At 39.6% G+C, this 14,730-nt stretch overlaps 1 protein-coding gene across 1 annotated transcript in view; it reads left to right on the top strand.

Moving 5' to 3' along the window:
- The first annotated feature begins 775 nt into the window (after positions 1–775).
- The window catches only part of MICU2 (mitochondrial calcium uptake 2), a 66,111-nt gene continuing 52,156 nt past the window's right edge, over positions 776–14,730 (top strand). The window contains exon 1 of the mRNA XM_083436629.1: positions 776–1,006. Within this exon, the coding sequence (XP_083292755.1) occupies positions 791–1,006 (216 nt within the window). The 5' untranslated portion in view covers positions 776–790. The remainder of the gene's footprint in view (positions 1,007–14,730) is intronic.

Here is a 14,730-nt window from a genome sequence, read left to right as displayed (position 1 = left end):
AACTTCCAAGTTCCTTTTCGTGGGTTTCTTTTTCTGCCTCCCCTAGGACACAACGGAGAAGATACCCTAAAAGAGCGGCGTCGTTTGCGATCGAGGTGCCCAACCAAAAATGAAAAAGAACAAAAGCGGGGACGGGCGTTCTTACTCTTTGTGCTTCAGGTCTTATTTTGTGCGTGTGAGGGCGAGGGAATGAGTTTAGATTTTAGAAAGTAAGAATTGCATTGCCGGTTCCAATTCCACAATCTCCACCCATAATGAAAGTTGCAGATTTGGGAGGGAAGTTTATGACAACAGTCCATTATTAATATATTGCTGTTAAAGCTGCGGGTTTGCAGTCAGCCAATCTCCCCAGAGACGGCAGCAAATGTAATTTTGACGAGAGTGCCCTTTCAGACCTGCTTCCAGCCCAAAGCTACCACTCAAATCGCTTGCGGAAGAAGCCTTCGGCTCCATTGGTTTGCATAAAGACGCTATCAAATGTTTTAAGTTCTGCTTAAAAACACACAAATTCTTCATGCGAAAAGGATAACAGCTGCTGCAATTTCCCCCAGCAAGACATCTGAAGATAGGTTTTTAATATTTAATGCTGTATTGTTTTTGACACTGGATAAATATAATAATAATAATAATAATAATAATAATAATAATAATAATAATACGTGTGAAGGAGCGGCGGGGCGGGGGAAATCATCGTCATCATCCCGGAAGCAGCAGCAGCGTACGAATCTACCTCTTTCAAAGTCTATAGTTCCTGATAGGCGCTCGCGGCGCTCTTCCTACTTCCGGGAAAATGGCGGCGGCCTGGAGAACCGTTTGGGCGGTTGTCTCCCGGGGATACGTGAGGCGCGGCGGGGCGCCGGTGCTGGGCAGCCTGCGGGCCCACAGGCCCCGGGCGGGCCCCTGGCTTGCCACTGCCGCTCTGGTCGGAGGCGGCGCGCTCGTGGGCTTTGGCAGAGGATGGAGCGGGCAGGGCGGGAGCGGCGACTTCCTGACAGTCCTGGCTCAGGTAGGAGACGAGGAGCCGCTGCCGGCCTTCCCCCTTTCCTCGGCGTGCATAGGACCTCGGGGGCCGAAGCCAGCGCGTTTGCCCAGCCCTGTTCCCTGTTCCTTGGTTCGTTTCCGAGCGGTTTGCGCGGCTCCCTGCCATCCATCGAATGGAAAATAGTCATAACCCGCCTCTCACGGCAGCGTGTGCCCGGGCGGCGTGGCGTTTCAGACGGGGGGGGGGGGGGGCGTGTCAGTCCTGTCGCAGCAAGAACAAAAGGCGCCCACCTTCAATACTTGGCACGCCTCGTTGGGGCTTAAGCTCTGGGAAACCCAAGACTCTCATGAACTGTCATCTTTAGACGCAGGGATTTTGTTGTTGTTGTTTAGTCGTGTCCGGCTCTTCGTGACCCCATGGACCAGAGCACGCCAGGCCCTCCTGTCTTCCACTGCCTCCCACTGTTTGGTCAAACTCATGCTGATAGCTTCGAGAGCACTGTCCAACCATCTCGTCCTCTGTCGTCCCCTTCTCCTTGTGCCCTCCATCTTTCCCAACATCAGGGTCTTTTCCAGGGAGTCTTCTCTTCTCATGAGGTGGCCAAAGTATTGGGGCCTCAGCTTCAGGATCTGTTCTTCCAGTGAGCACTCAGGGCTGATTTCCTTCAGAATGGAGAGGTTTGATCTTCTTGCAGTCCATGGGACTCTCAAGAGTCTCCTCCAGCACCATAATTCAAAAGCATCAATTCTTTGGCAACCAGCTACTGTAAAAGGGATGCTTTCAAGCAGTGGGGATCAGCTAGAGCTTAATAATAATAATAATAATAATAATAATAAAAATGCAGAATAAGCCAAGTAACACAACAGTGGAAAGGGATTTTTAAAAAACCAATTCCGCAAGGCTGAATACAGATGCATAAAATAGAATTGTTGCTGTCGACTCATTTATTGCTGCTGGGTTTTGTTGTTCTTCAAAGGTCTAAGGGAGTCTGCTGGCACTTTTGTCATGGGGGAGACAATGTGATACATGGATATGATGGTGTAAATATTATTGTTATTATTAACAACAATTTTATTTATACCCCGCCCATCTGGCTGGGTTTCCCCAGCCACTCTGGGCGGCTTACAGCACATGGAAAATTGTAAAACATTAGACATTAATGCAAAACAAACAAACAAACAAAACAACCCCACTGAGGGCAGTTTTATAGTTTTGAGTTGTAGCGCTGATACCTAAAGGTGAAGTAAAAAAAAAAAAGGAAAGCTCAAGGAAGTGGATATATGTGGATGTGGGGAGAGGGGAAGAATGGCTTATGTAGAAAATAAATGCAGTGCTTGCTGGCTAGTTTGAATAAGAAGCAGCACTGTTGTGCAGTGTTAGGAAAAATACTTTAGGAAGGGTGGGTAGTTTTGAATCAGAAGTTGGTGTCCTCTGAAAGTAAAGGGCAATTAAACTGAGCTTGAACCCTGGGAAGATGGAGGCACTCTGGGTTGGTGGTTTCTGTGTCTGGGAGTTCAACCAGTTGCCTGTTAATGGATGGGGCTGCTCTCCCTATGAAATAACAGGTTTAGAGCTCCTGGATCCATCATTGTAACAGGAAGCTTAGGTAGGTTCAGTGACTAGGAGTGCATTTACCAGCTATGGTACTGTGGACTTTCTTGGACAGAGATTGTTTTACCATTGTGATTCATGCATTCATGATCTCAGGCCTTGATTATTGCAAGGTGCTCTATGTGTGGCTACCCTTGGGCCTATTTCAGATGCTCCAGTTGGTACAAAATACTGCAGTTAGACTGCTCATAGGGACATACTATTGGCAGCACATAACTCGGGTGTTCAAAAGCTTTCACAGGGCCAGGTTCAAGGATCTTTTATAAATTTATAATGTCTCTGACAAGTTAGGCCCTTTCTAATCCCTTTTATTCTTGCCAGATCACTGAGGTCTTTGTGAAAGTCCTTGTTACTCGTGTCTTATATATCAACCAGGATTTCTGTGTTCAGTATTGTGGGCCCAATTTTGTGGAACTCGCTTCCAGTTCTAGTCATACAGGCTGTATATCTTGAGCCCACTGAATACTTTTTTATTCTAGCGGGCTTTAAAACTGAAGTCTGATTTTATATTTCTTGTACACCACTTAGAGACAATTGTAGTTAAGTGGTATACTAATTGTTCGCATTAAATAATAATAAAATGGCTTGACAAAAGATGTGAAGGAAGATATATGGAAGTTAATTGGCAACAATATATGATGAGCACAATTACATTTCACTTTAAGTGAGTAAGTCAGTACTTACAATGCTATTGTTGTAAGTAAACCTGACAGGAGGAAGTGTACTTGCTTCTGCTTAATAGCATATATTATAGGATAACAAAGGTATTAGTCACTGGCAGTACCTGTGGATGAATAAACATCTGTTTTCAGTCTTACAATCAATTAATTGTAACTGGTTTACATCAGCTTGTGATGTTTACTTTGCCATAATGCAGTCATTATAGCTTAGCTGCTATATGCATTTTAAGTTCCATTGGGCTGATGGAAGTTACTTTTGAGCAGTCATGTATAAGATTTTATCACTAGAGCATTCATTGTTCAGCTGTATGAAGCTAAAGTTTAGTCACTAAACATACATCAAAGTATCAAATAGTTCATTTCCTTTAGTTTATACTGGCATAACTTTAGCTTGTGCTTCTCTAGTATAACATACCGTATTTTTCCACCTATAAGACGCCCCCATGTATAAGACGTCCCCTATCTTTGGGGACTCAGATTTAAGGAAAAGGGGGAGATACATCAGTGTATAAGACGCCCCCTAATTTTTGACATTATTTTTTAGGAAAATAACCTAGTCTTATACGGTATATTCTGATGGACAATATTTTTTCCCATTTGCGCTATGCAGAATGTCAGTGTGTAAAAAGTTAGGAGCTTGTGTTACCTGTGTAGCTCTTACCTGATGCTTAACTTTGTTTACATAAAAATGTACTGAATTGGTTCCTGTAAGATTAATATATATTTACTCATTCAGAAAAAATATATATTTCACAAGTAAAATGCTCAACTATGCTGTCTGAATTGCATCATGTAGGAAGCCATATGTTTTAAAAACAAATAAGGACATTCATGATTTCAAAAAGAAGTTACTTACAAAACACCCTTTATGTCCATCTCTGTCCTTAGAAGGCCATGGGAATTACGTGGTTGCTGTCTGGGGTTACTTTCATTCCAAATATCAATGCTTTGTTTCTTAGGGGAAGTGAAATAGGATAAACCTTATGTCTCCTGGTGAGTACAGAGAGTCTCCAGATCCAAATAGGAAGCATTGTGTCTATTTCTAGACACCCAATAATAATAGAACTGGTGTAGCATAACGACTGAGGATAGAATGAAGGGAAGTCCCTGGTTCAAACTTTTAACTACAAATTGCCTAGAAGGCCTTAAGAGAGCTGCTATTTCCTACCCACTCACAAATCTACAATATGAGGAAACTTTGTGGCCTTAGGTCTCTAGTAAGGATTACTGTGTTATTGTGCACGAACCATTCTGAACACTTGAAATGTACTAATCCATATTTATGTCATGTTGCTTAGACTTTTGTCCACCTCTGAAACTAAACTTTTGTTAAAATGTAGTGACTCTTGTAATTCTCCACATTTCATTTAAAATACGATGACTTTCAGTTATTCAAATTGTGAACAATTTTAGTCGCCCTCCATATCTTTCCCGTGCTCTGGATCTTTCCTGTTTTAGAATTTAGGATGAAGGTAGTACATCAGATTTCTGCAGTGCTCAAAATAAAAAGCTTTTTCTTCTGTGTGGACTCGGCGTAGCAATTAGCACAGTCATTTTCCAGTGTTGTTGGATGCCAGACATAGTGATACTTCATACTTGTTTATCTTTAGCACTGTATTTCCAATATCGGAGTCACAGTAATGTACTGCAGAAGATTTTGAGATGGGTCACTTCTGTCAAACATCTGTTGTTGGCTTTGACTTAATGTTTATTTTCAGACAGCTTGCAATCCTCTGCATTAACATGCCACTACACAGCATGCTCCTCTCATTAACCAAGTTGGGCTTGGAATGTCTTGTCTTCATGGGTTTACTTTTGTGATCTTAAGCCTTGAGCTCAGCCAGTTCTTTGGTACAGTGATTTGTTTTTGCATTTAATGGCCCTTCTAAATTCTGCGTATTAACTCCAGCTTCTAAATCAAACTAGTCTTTGGTCCTTTCTCTAGATTTATTCCCTGGATGCAAAAAGCTTAGCCTCGGAGTCTTCAAAATTGCTTCATTTTTTATTTTATTTTTTAAAGCAAAGCATTTGTCTAGATGGGCTTGCAGTTCAGACAAATGCTTTAAAGGTCATAGAGCACTTTATGCATTGAAAGTATTATAGAAATTACCGATCATTTAACTGTACTGTTAGTGAGTTATTGTAATGGGTGGACTATACCTTTATTAAGTCCTAGCTAGGAGGTGGTGTGCATAACAAATAGTATCCTACACATTGAGTTGTGCTTGAAGGCTTGGAACAGGGCCATTCTCAGTGGGGGCTGAGTAGGAATTGGTGGCCAAGTTACCTCCAGTTCTAGAATTGGTCAACTTTCCTTCTAATTCCCATCTTTATTCCTCAGTCCATGCATTCAGATCAGTGGTCCATTTGCTTCCTTGGTCTCTCATTGCTACTGCTCTTCATCTATTGTCTGCCTTGTATTTGTTTTAAGATTCTTGATGAATTTATCTTTGTTTTTAATGATGGCTTAAATGTATATGTTTTGTGAATATTAGATTCTATATATCATTTTAGTTGCTTTGGGTAATTTTGTTTGATCAAGTGGTTTATATGGTTTAAGTGAAGTGTAGGCTGGAGCAGGCTAGTTCAAGATATAATGAAACTGACATTAAAAACTGATTCGCAAATGGAGACATCCTGCTATACTGTAATAACTGAATCATGTGTTTGGATAAGCTTGTCAAAACAGAAGCCTTTTCAGTGGACATCTAAAAGTTATTTGCAAGGGACTCAACATCAGCCTTGACTATTGACCATGGGCCTGATGGGAATTGTAGTCCAAAACATCAGGTTTGGGAAGGCTCCCTTGACAGATGAAATACAAGAAGATAAAGACAGATGATGTACTTATTATAGCGGGAAATTGTTTTGTTGTTTTTGCTATACGTATCTTTGTTACGGGAACTATGGGAGGATGTTAGAGGCAGAACATTCTCTTGTTACCTACATTATGGGGAGCTGGCTCCAGGCCTGTTGGCAGACCAACTCTGTGTTAGAAAGATGTCTGCAAATGTGACATGAAGACTGGCAACATCAATCCCACCGTGTGGGAATCCCTTGCAGACAACCACAGTGCCTGCAAACAGACAATCAGGTTGTGTATCCATAGCATTGACCAGAGGAGGAATGATCACTGGGAGAAGCGCAGAGAGAAGAAATGCCAGCAGCACAACTGGACACCTTCATCTGCCCCAGCTGCAACAAAACATGTCTCTCCTGTATCGGTCTCTATAGTCACAGCAGGCACTATAAGCTTCCAATAGTTTGACTTCACCTCCAAAGGCGCACTCCTCCATTGTCTCCCAAAAAAGACAAATGCCAACCAGCTATCTGTATTATTATTTATTAGACCACTATATCACCAGCAGTTTACGAACAATTAAACACTATTAAAATTGTAAAATTAACAAGCTCACCATGATAAAATAACACAAAGCAAGGTACAGTGCCTGACATAATAATTCTACCACAACAGATCATTCATAGATGAAAAGTCGAATTATTTACTGAAAAACTGATGAGTAAACAACATCATTTCATGAAGTTATAGCCTTCAACAATCTCTGGTAATAAAGTCCCCTACAGAAGGATTGCTGTTAGAACATTTAATTTAATCAACAAGTCTTCAAATTATGTAATTACAACACTATTCATTGTTCAAATTGATTTCTTTCCTGCATATATTATGGCTTAGAGCATTATCAAGTTTCACAATATCAAGAATTGGAGAACCTGTTTGCAAGAAGTATACATAAGTGCTTGATGCTCTGCCAGGAGCTTCTACCAGCTGGCTCAGTTGTATGAGCTTATGTGGGAAAAGTCTAGAGTTCCTATTTTAATCTCTGTCCCAGAATATAAAAACAACTTGAATTTGTACAAGCTTCTGCTTAAAATGAACCACAGATTCTAAATATGTGTGCAAATTGTATGATGGTGATAAGTGGGTATAAAATATACCTAATTACAGTTCTATAGTTTTCGTATTATACATTGCTAAGCATGTGTACTTAGAACTAAGCCCCATTGAGTTTAGTGGGACATACTCCCCAGTTAATATGTATCGGATTGTAGCCTTAAGCATCTTGCAGTGGATATTTTTTCCCCTTTCGTATTATGCACAACAGGAAAGCAATGTAGTCATTACTATTATGGCCTATGTTATGTATTTTTGTGTGTAATATTTTTCTCAAATGATATCACAACCCTGAGGTCAGCATGCCTTGTCTTAGTTCACTGTCTTTTAAACTCCAAAACCCCTAACAAGATTTTACAAATCTTTTCTGGAAAGTCTTTTTATTATATGTTATAATCAAGCTAGGAACTCCCCATGCTGCTTTTATTCTGTATTAAAACATGTTAAAGAAGCTCTTTAAGTATCATGTATCCCTGAAGAAGTTTAAATAACTTGGGTATTAAATATATCCCAAGCATCATGCTTTGCATTAGTGACATACAGACATTGTCATGTTGAGTGACCAAAACAGTCAATAATATAGCAAGTATGGAATCTGTAAGGCCATAATGTTATGTTTAAATTTAGAAATGGATTTTACTTAGGGGTGTGCACTTGTTTCACAACATAGTATCACTTACAACTTTTTGAAAGCAGGATATAAATATCTTGAAGCTTTGACTTTGAAAATATAGTGGATCCATGCTTTGTATTAATATTTCAGTTAGGGTTCTGGAAAATATCCAGTTCCCTATTATATACTTGCTTTTCTCTAATCTGCTTTGTTACGGATATTCATTACTTTTGCTATGTGAGATTAATTATGGAAATCCTAAGCATCATTTGCATTTATGCAACAGTGTCTTTAAAATATGCTATATGACCAAAGGAGGGTGGTGTTGATGGCTGTTGTTTGTAGGACAACTCCTGTTCTTTCCTTTCTGTCAACCTTTAGTTTCCATAAGTGTTGACAGATCAATTAGCAGGAGTCTAGGTAATTGGGGGCGGGGAAGCATTTTGTCTAAATTATAAAATATGGTATAAACAGCAAATTTTAACTGCATCGTCAGGCATCAATTTTCCTGTGGCTAATTAATTCTCATAGACACTAATTAATTGGCAGGTGTTCCAGGGTCCACATATTCACATAAACAACACTTAAACTAGGATTGTGTGCATTATATAATTAGTTATATGGTGTTGTATCTAGTGGTGCATGAGCAGAGGCAATTCTGTACAATGTTTCCTTTCCTCTCCTTCCCCCAAAAGGCCTCCCCGGAGGGCCAGGGGGACCTATTGAACATTTTGGACTGTATCTTACAGGGTTCCAGAGGGATGCAGAATCACCCCAAATATTGAATGCTTAAATATTTAAAGTTAATGGATACAGAATGTCCCTAACTGGTGTATATATGATTATTGCTCCTGTATACTTGTATGGTTAATCTTTCTGTTGTATGTCTGTTCAGTTGGAATTAGCCCTGTGATGTGCCTACTTTGGTGATAAAGCATGGTATTTGGGCATACATAAGCCCAAGGAGAGAAGTCAAAGAAAAGTTTAATAGAGGTAAGGAGTTAGAGTGCCTCTTGAAGACTTAATTCAGAAATAACATGTGCTGGGAAAAGCTTTTGGGTTTAAGGACATGCGCACACCAAGGGCACATTTAGAGAGCTCAGTTCCTTCCAACCTGCAAAAATCTTTTCAGGCTCAGCTTATCTTTGGCATAGAAAGGATTCTGAATGTGAGCTTGGGCTCTAAGAAGCAGCCACAGGGCTGTTGTGCTTAATAACTGACAAGAGGAGAGTCAGGGGGCTGAAGCATGTTACTAAGGGTCCCACTTGGGTACTTTGTGCTAAGGAGACGCAGGTGGCTCTGTGGTATGAACCAATGAGCCTCTTAGGCTTGCTGATTGGAAGATCGGCAGTTCAAATCCACGCAACGGGGTGAGCTCCCGTTGCTCTGTTCCAGCTTCTGCCAACCTAGCAGTTTGAAAGCATACCAGTGCAAGTAGATAAATAGGTACCGCTGCGGCGGGAAGATAAACGGCATTTCTATGTGCTCTGGCTTCCGTCACGGCACTCCATTGTGCCAGAAGCGGTTTAGTCATGCTGGCCATATGACCCAGAAAACTATCTATGGACAAATGCTGGCTCCCTTGGCCTGAAGCAAGATGAATGCCACACCCCAATAGATGCCTTTGACAGGACTAAACTGTCCAGGGGTCATTTATCTTTACCTCACTTTGCGCTGGTTAGCTATCAGGTACTACTTTCTTATGAGTAGACGGTAGAAGTGATTGCAGTGAGAATATAAGATGAAATTGGCTTGACTTTTCTTGGGTACATTTTTGGGGGGGAGGAAATGCAAGCTTCTGTGCATTATTAGCTTTGGTGTTAATTTTCAGTTTTCCAGTCTCATTATGTGGTTCATGTGGTGGTGTTTGTCCTAAGTACAACTGCTCTAAAAGAGTGCTGCAAACGTAAAGGGAGGTACATCAGTTCTTCCTTGTGATTCACTTTATTTAGCCATGTGGCAGTGTGTTCCAGACCATTCCAAATGCCTTCCAGTAAATGCGCTTACAGAAGACTGTGGCACATCTCAAGTTGATTTTTAGTGCTTAGGTCACCACTCAAGCAGGCACTCTGATTCTTTCTTTCTTTTCCCCCCTCCATCCATCAGTCAAAGACACGAGAGTGTGCTGAAGTTTCTAAGAGTTGGATAGCCTATACAGCAGGAGTGGGGAAACCTTTTCAGCTCAAGGGCCACTTTAACTCATGGTCAGTTTTGGGGGGATGCGTGCTGCTGGTGGGTATGAGCACAGGCAAAAACAGAGAAGACATGGGGTAGAAGAACACAGACCAATGGATGTGGTTCTTACATTGTTAGAGAAGATTACCTTTCAGCCATGCAGAAATTGGAGGTTTCTGCATGCACTCACATATCTCCACGTAGGCAAGCAAGAGACCGTTATCTCAATTCATGGACATGTTCCATGCAGGCAGCAGCACTTGAGGAAGGTACACAGCGAAGCCACTGAAGGGGGAAAACTGGGGAGAGAGAATGGCCTGGAGAGCGTCCTGAGGGCCAGATAAGAGAGGTCTGGAGGGATGCATCTGGCCTTAAGGTGTGAGGTTCCCCAGCCCCACCATTTACAGACACAGTAATTTGCAGGTATAGCTACATGCAGTAAAAGACATTAATGCTGCCTGGAAATGACACAGTATTCAGCTGAACTCTTAGCTGTTGTACAGTGGTACCTTGGGTTAAGTACTTAATTCGTTCTGGGGGTCCGTTCTTAACCTGAAACTGTTCTTAACCTGAAGCACCACTTTAGCTAATGGGGCCTCCTGCTGCCACCGCACAATTTCTGTTCTTATCCTGAAGCAAAGTTCTTAACCTGAAGAACTATTTCTGGGTTAGTTAGTGGAGTCTGTAATCTGAAGCGTATGTAACCTGAAGCGTAGTAACGCGAGTTACCACTGTATTTTTCAACTGGTGTAGCTTTATCTGCTAAGTCACTTTGAGATTGCCTTTGTAAAAAGCCACAAACAAATCTAGTAAATCATCATTTACTAGATTTAGCCCATCACAGTTGTTTTTCTAAGTTGTGTTATTATAATTATTTTATTATTATTGATTAAATTTGTATACTGCCCTTTATCCATAGATCTCAGGACAGTTCACATAAAATTACAAAATAAAAACCACAAAATACATAATAAAATTAAGAACAACAGACCAATAATCCCTCCTCCCACAACACATTTAAAATGTCAGCACTTTAAAATAAACATATGCTTTGGAGTCAGTAGTCATTAAATTATATCTACCACTTTGAGAATGTTTAGTTGGCTATAATGGAGAGCTGGTAATCTGTTTCATGTAATTGATGACAATAAGTCTTTATATATGCTGGAAACAAATCAGACCTTTCTAAAACCCAGAAATGTCAGAACAGAGTCACAACTTCTCTAGAGGATAAAATGTAGTGCATTTTAAATGGCAACGAAAGATACCACTGACAAGTAGGTTCAAACAAAACAAAATTACTGGAACAGATCAAAATGAAGGTGGTATGGCTAATAAAATAATAGCAGTCTTGGGGCCTGTAATTCCTCCTTAGATTAGATACATGATATTTTGTTGGCACAGAGTTCAAACACTTATTCCCATACTATTAGTAATTTGACTTCAGTCATGCACAGGCTTGTTGACAGCTATTTACTAGAAATCTCCTGTAAAGTTGGGAAGGTAGACCAGGTATCCTGCTGTGCAGCAATAAAGGTATTGGCATACCAGCTGCAAGGGCTATTTTTAGCTCAAGCTTTAGGTTTATGATGGCATTGTGTATTAGTAATAAGCGCAGTAAAATTTCAAAGTAGTAGAAACCTGAACATATTCTGGCATTATGCTGTTTTGTTCCTCCTTTGAGCAACTGGGAATTTAGACCATTCCATCCATCCCGAGTGTGGTATAATGTGTACTGTTTTGAATAAGCCTTCTTGTAAAGCTAAAACTCCTCTACTACACAATGGTCTGAGGACCTCAGGATCCTGGCTGCAATGGACATATTTTATATAGACATTAGTTTTTTGTGGATACATAGCTGGACACTTGGAGGGCTTATATTGTATTGACTTAAATGTTTAACTTAAGATATGCGTTATATGGTTATTATGGTTTTCTATTACCGACTATGGCTTTCCATTCCTGGTAGCATTACTGATATATTTTCCATTTGCTTAATTTTATTTAATTCCATTTAATTCTATTTTTAATTTGCCCTGCCTTTCCCTTGTTCAATTTTCAAAAATAATAATTTTAAAATGCTCCTCTTAAGGTAGCTGAGATCTACCCACAGAAGAGCACTGTTCACTAAATGCTGTTGACTTTTTTAAAGTCACAGGCAGGGAACTGACCCAGGACTGGGAAAGTGCCTGCTGAGTAGAAGTTTGATCCATTTGAGCCACCATCCATCCTTAAATACAATTCCACATTATTGCTCCCACATCTGACAGAAGAACATGAGCAATGTCTTGGCATTTAGTATTGACAAAAGCCTATAAATCTTCTAAAATTAAACTGTCCATTATACTTCCATTCAAATCTTCATTAATTACACACATAGTCATGTTTATGAAAATAGTATTAACAATAAGAATATAATTTCAGAGTACTGTACTAATGTATTTAATACAACAGTAGGTTAAATTATAGTGTATTTTAAGACTTCTCTGCCAAGGGCAATAAATTTAACAACATGGTTATTAAAACCTTTGTATAAAACATCATAAGAACAATGCAGACTAAACTATTCTTGCATCCGAAAAGCTGGAATGCAAAGAAGTTTTTATTCTTTATTGCCTCAAGTAAAAATTCTGTGGAAACAGATAAGTGATGACAAAGCTTTGATGTTAATAAACCCAAATGGAAGTCAAAAATCAAAGTGTGTAAACGGCTAGGTTATAAAAAGAGAGATGACAGAGTTATACCCTGTAATTAGGTGTAATTTGTGCTTTTGGCACAGCTATTTGTCCTGTATGAATGAGAGGCTGTCTTACATTTTCTTTGCTTGTATAATAGAATTACAGTACTGACACATCTACTTAAACATGTACAGGGTTTCTTTCTTTCTTTCTTTTTAAAGTATTTGACAACAGCAGCACCCCCTCCCCCCTTGAGATGCCTGACTTGGAGATACATAGCTTTAAAATTGGAAAACTTGAAGCAGCAACTTACCTGGTGCAGGTATTTAGTAGAAAAAGTAGTAGCAAAGTTTTGGGGTGGTAGTAAAATACAGGAAAACCACAGTTTACCTTTCTGGCACAAGTCTTAACCGCAGATGTACTACAAGTTGTCCACACAGACAAGAGAACAATTGAACAATTCAATTAAATAATTTTGTGACCTTGCTTGTTTAAGAGCTGCCTAAATACTGTCTGATCAGGGTTTCAAAGTAATTATATACTAAAAACAACACAATTGTGTTGGCTGTGCTACTGGTCTGGGTTCCATGTAATTGCAGCATAAGCAGGGTTATCAACTTCTTCTGCAACTGGAAGTTGAGAAGGAATGAGAAAGAGAAATCTTTTAACATCAGTGAAACTAGGATTTTATGTTGCGTTTTTGTAACATTTTTGGTTGGTTATTATTTACAATATTTATAAAAGTGTCCTCATATTTTCTGTTAAATTGTCATCATGCTTAACTCTCTAGTAACAATTTAACAACAATTTAACAATATAGTCCCAATTTTGTATTGCTGTTTCATTATTGCCTGTGCTAAAATTATACCCACGTATTACCACATTACCATGTATTTAACCTACATGTCCTTCTGTAGGTTTCTAAAAGAGAGATTGCTAAATTCTTAGATTTAAATCCAGAGTTGCTTAAAATCTTAAATCTTAAAAATGTACAGGATGTGCTGCAGGCTCAAAAGTAATACCATTTAGTTATATGGGGCTTACTCCCAGATATGAATGAGTATTGGGCTGGAGCCTTAGTAAACCTTTCTTGTGAGTTACTTTACTTTTTCTTGAATTGCCTCCTGAAGTCTTACCAAAATCCTCTTAAAATTTCCTATAAAGCTTTGGTCAGAGGTCATCACAAACTTCATTGGTTTGTAAATACTTTGTTGTAAAATTGGTCGTAAATTAGTGTAATTGTTTTTTGCTTAAGAAATAGAACTGACCTCTTGTGACAAGTGCCATTAAAGTTACATAAATATTGGGATTCCAGTTTTAAAAATACATGAAAATTCTCTCTCCACGAGGTTTTTAAACTGTTTTTTAAAAAACATTTGACTGGGGAAAACATAAAGAGGCAAGTTTGAAATCATGAAAAATTAGGATAATATTTGCTTTCCTGGATTTTGTGTCAACATCTGCTTTATTCCTGCTAGGCAGCATACAGATTAGATAATCATGGCAAGCAACTATATATGAGAAGAAAACTAGCTATCTGGAACCACCATAGCTTATCTTTGATCCTGGAAAAGGGATCAGAGACATCCAATATTGTGGGGTATAAGAAGTTCATTCCTACTATGTGCTTGGCATCTTTATGAATTGTCTCTTTTCATAAGAACCTAGTACTTCAGTCAGGGTAAAATGCACCCCCCCCAAGAGATAGCACAGGGAGGTGTCCTGGTTTAGTTAAGAAGTGAAATTACAGGGAATCAGGCAGAGGGCCTTCTCGGCGGTGTCACCCTCCCTGTGGAACGCCCTCCTATCAGAGGTCAAGGAGATAAATAACTATACAACTTTTAAACGACGTCTGAAGGCAGCCCTGTGTCAGGAAGTTTTTAATGTTTGATGTTTTATTATTTTTTTATACGGGTTAGGAAGCCAGCCACCCAGAGTGGTTGGGGCAACCCGGCCAGATGGGTGTGGTATAAAGAATAAAATTATTACTTATTATTATTAATGGGTTAGGAGTAAAAAGTTAGCTATGAAAACTAAGATGATCTAGTTGTTTATGGTGTTAGGAGTCCTGGATTCAA

Source organism: Podarcis tiliguerta, assembly GCF_965153285.1.
Source record: "Podarcis tiliguerta genome assembly, chromosome: 4".
In the NCBI taxonomy this organism is placed as follows: domain Eukaryota; kingdom Metazoa; phylum Chordata; class Lepidosauria; order Squamata; family Lacertidae; genus Podarcis; species Podarcis tiliguerta.
The sequence above is the reverse complement of the archived record's forward strand: the minus strand, read 5'-3'. Positions and strand labels throughout refer to the sequence as shown.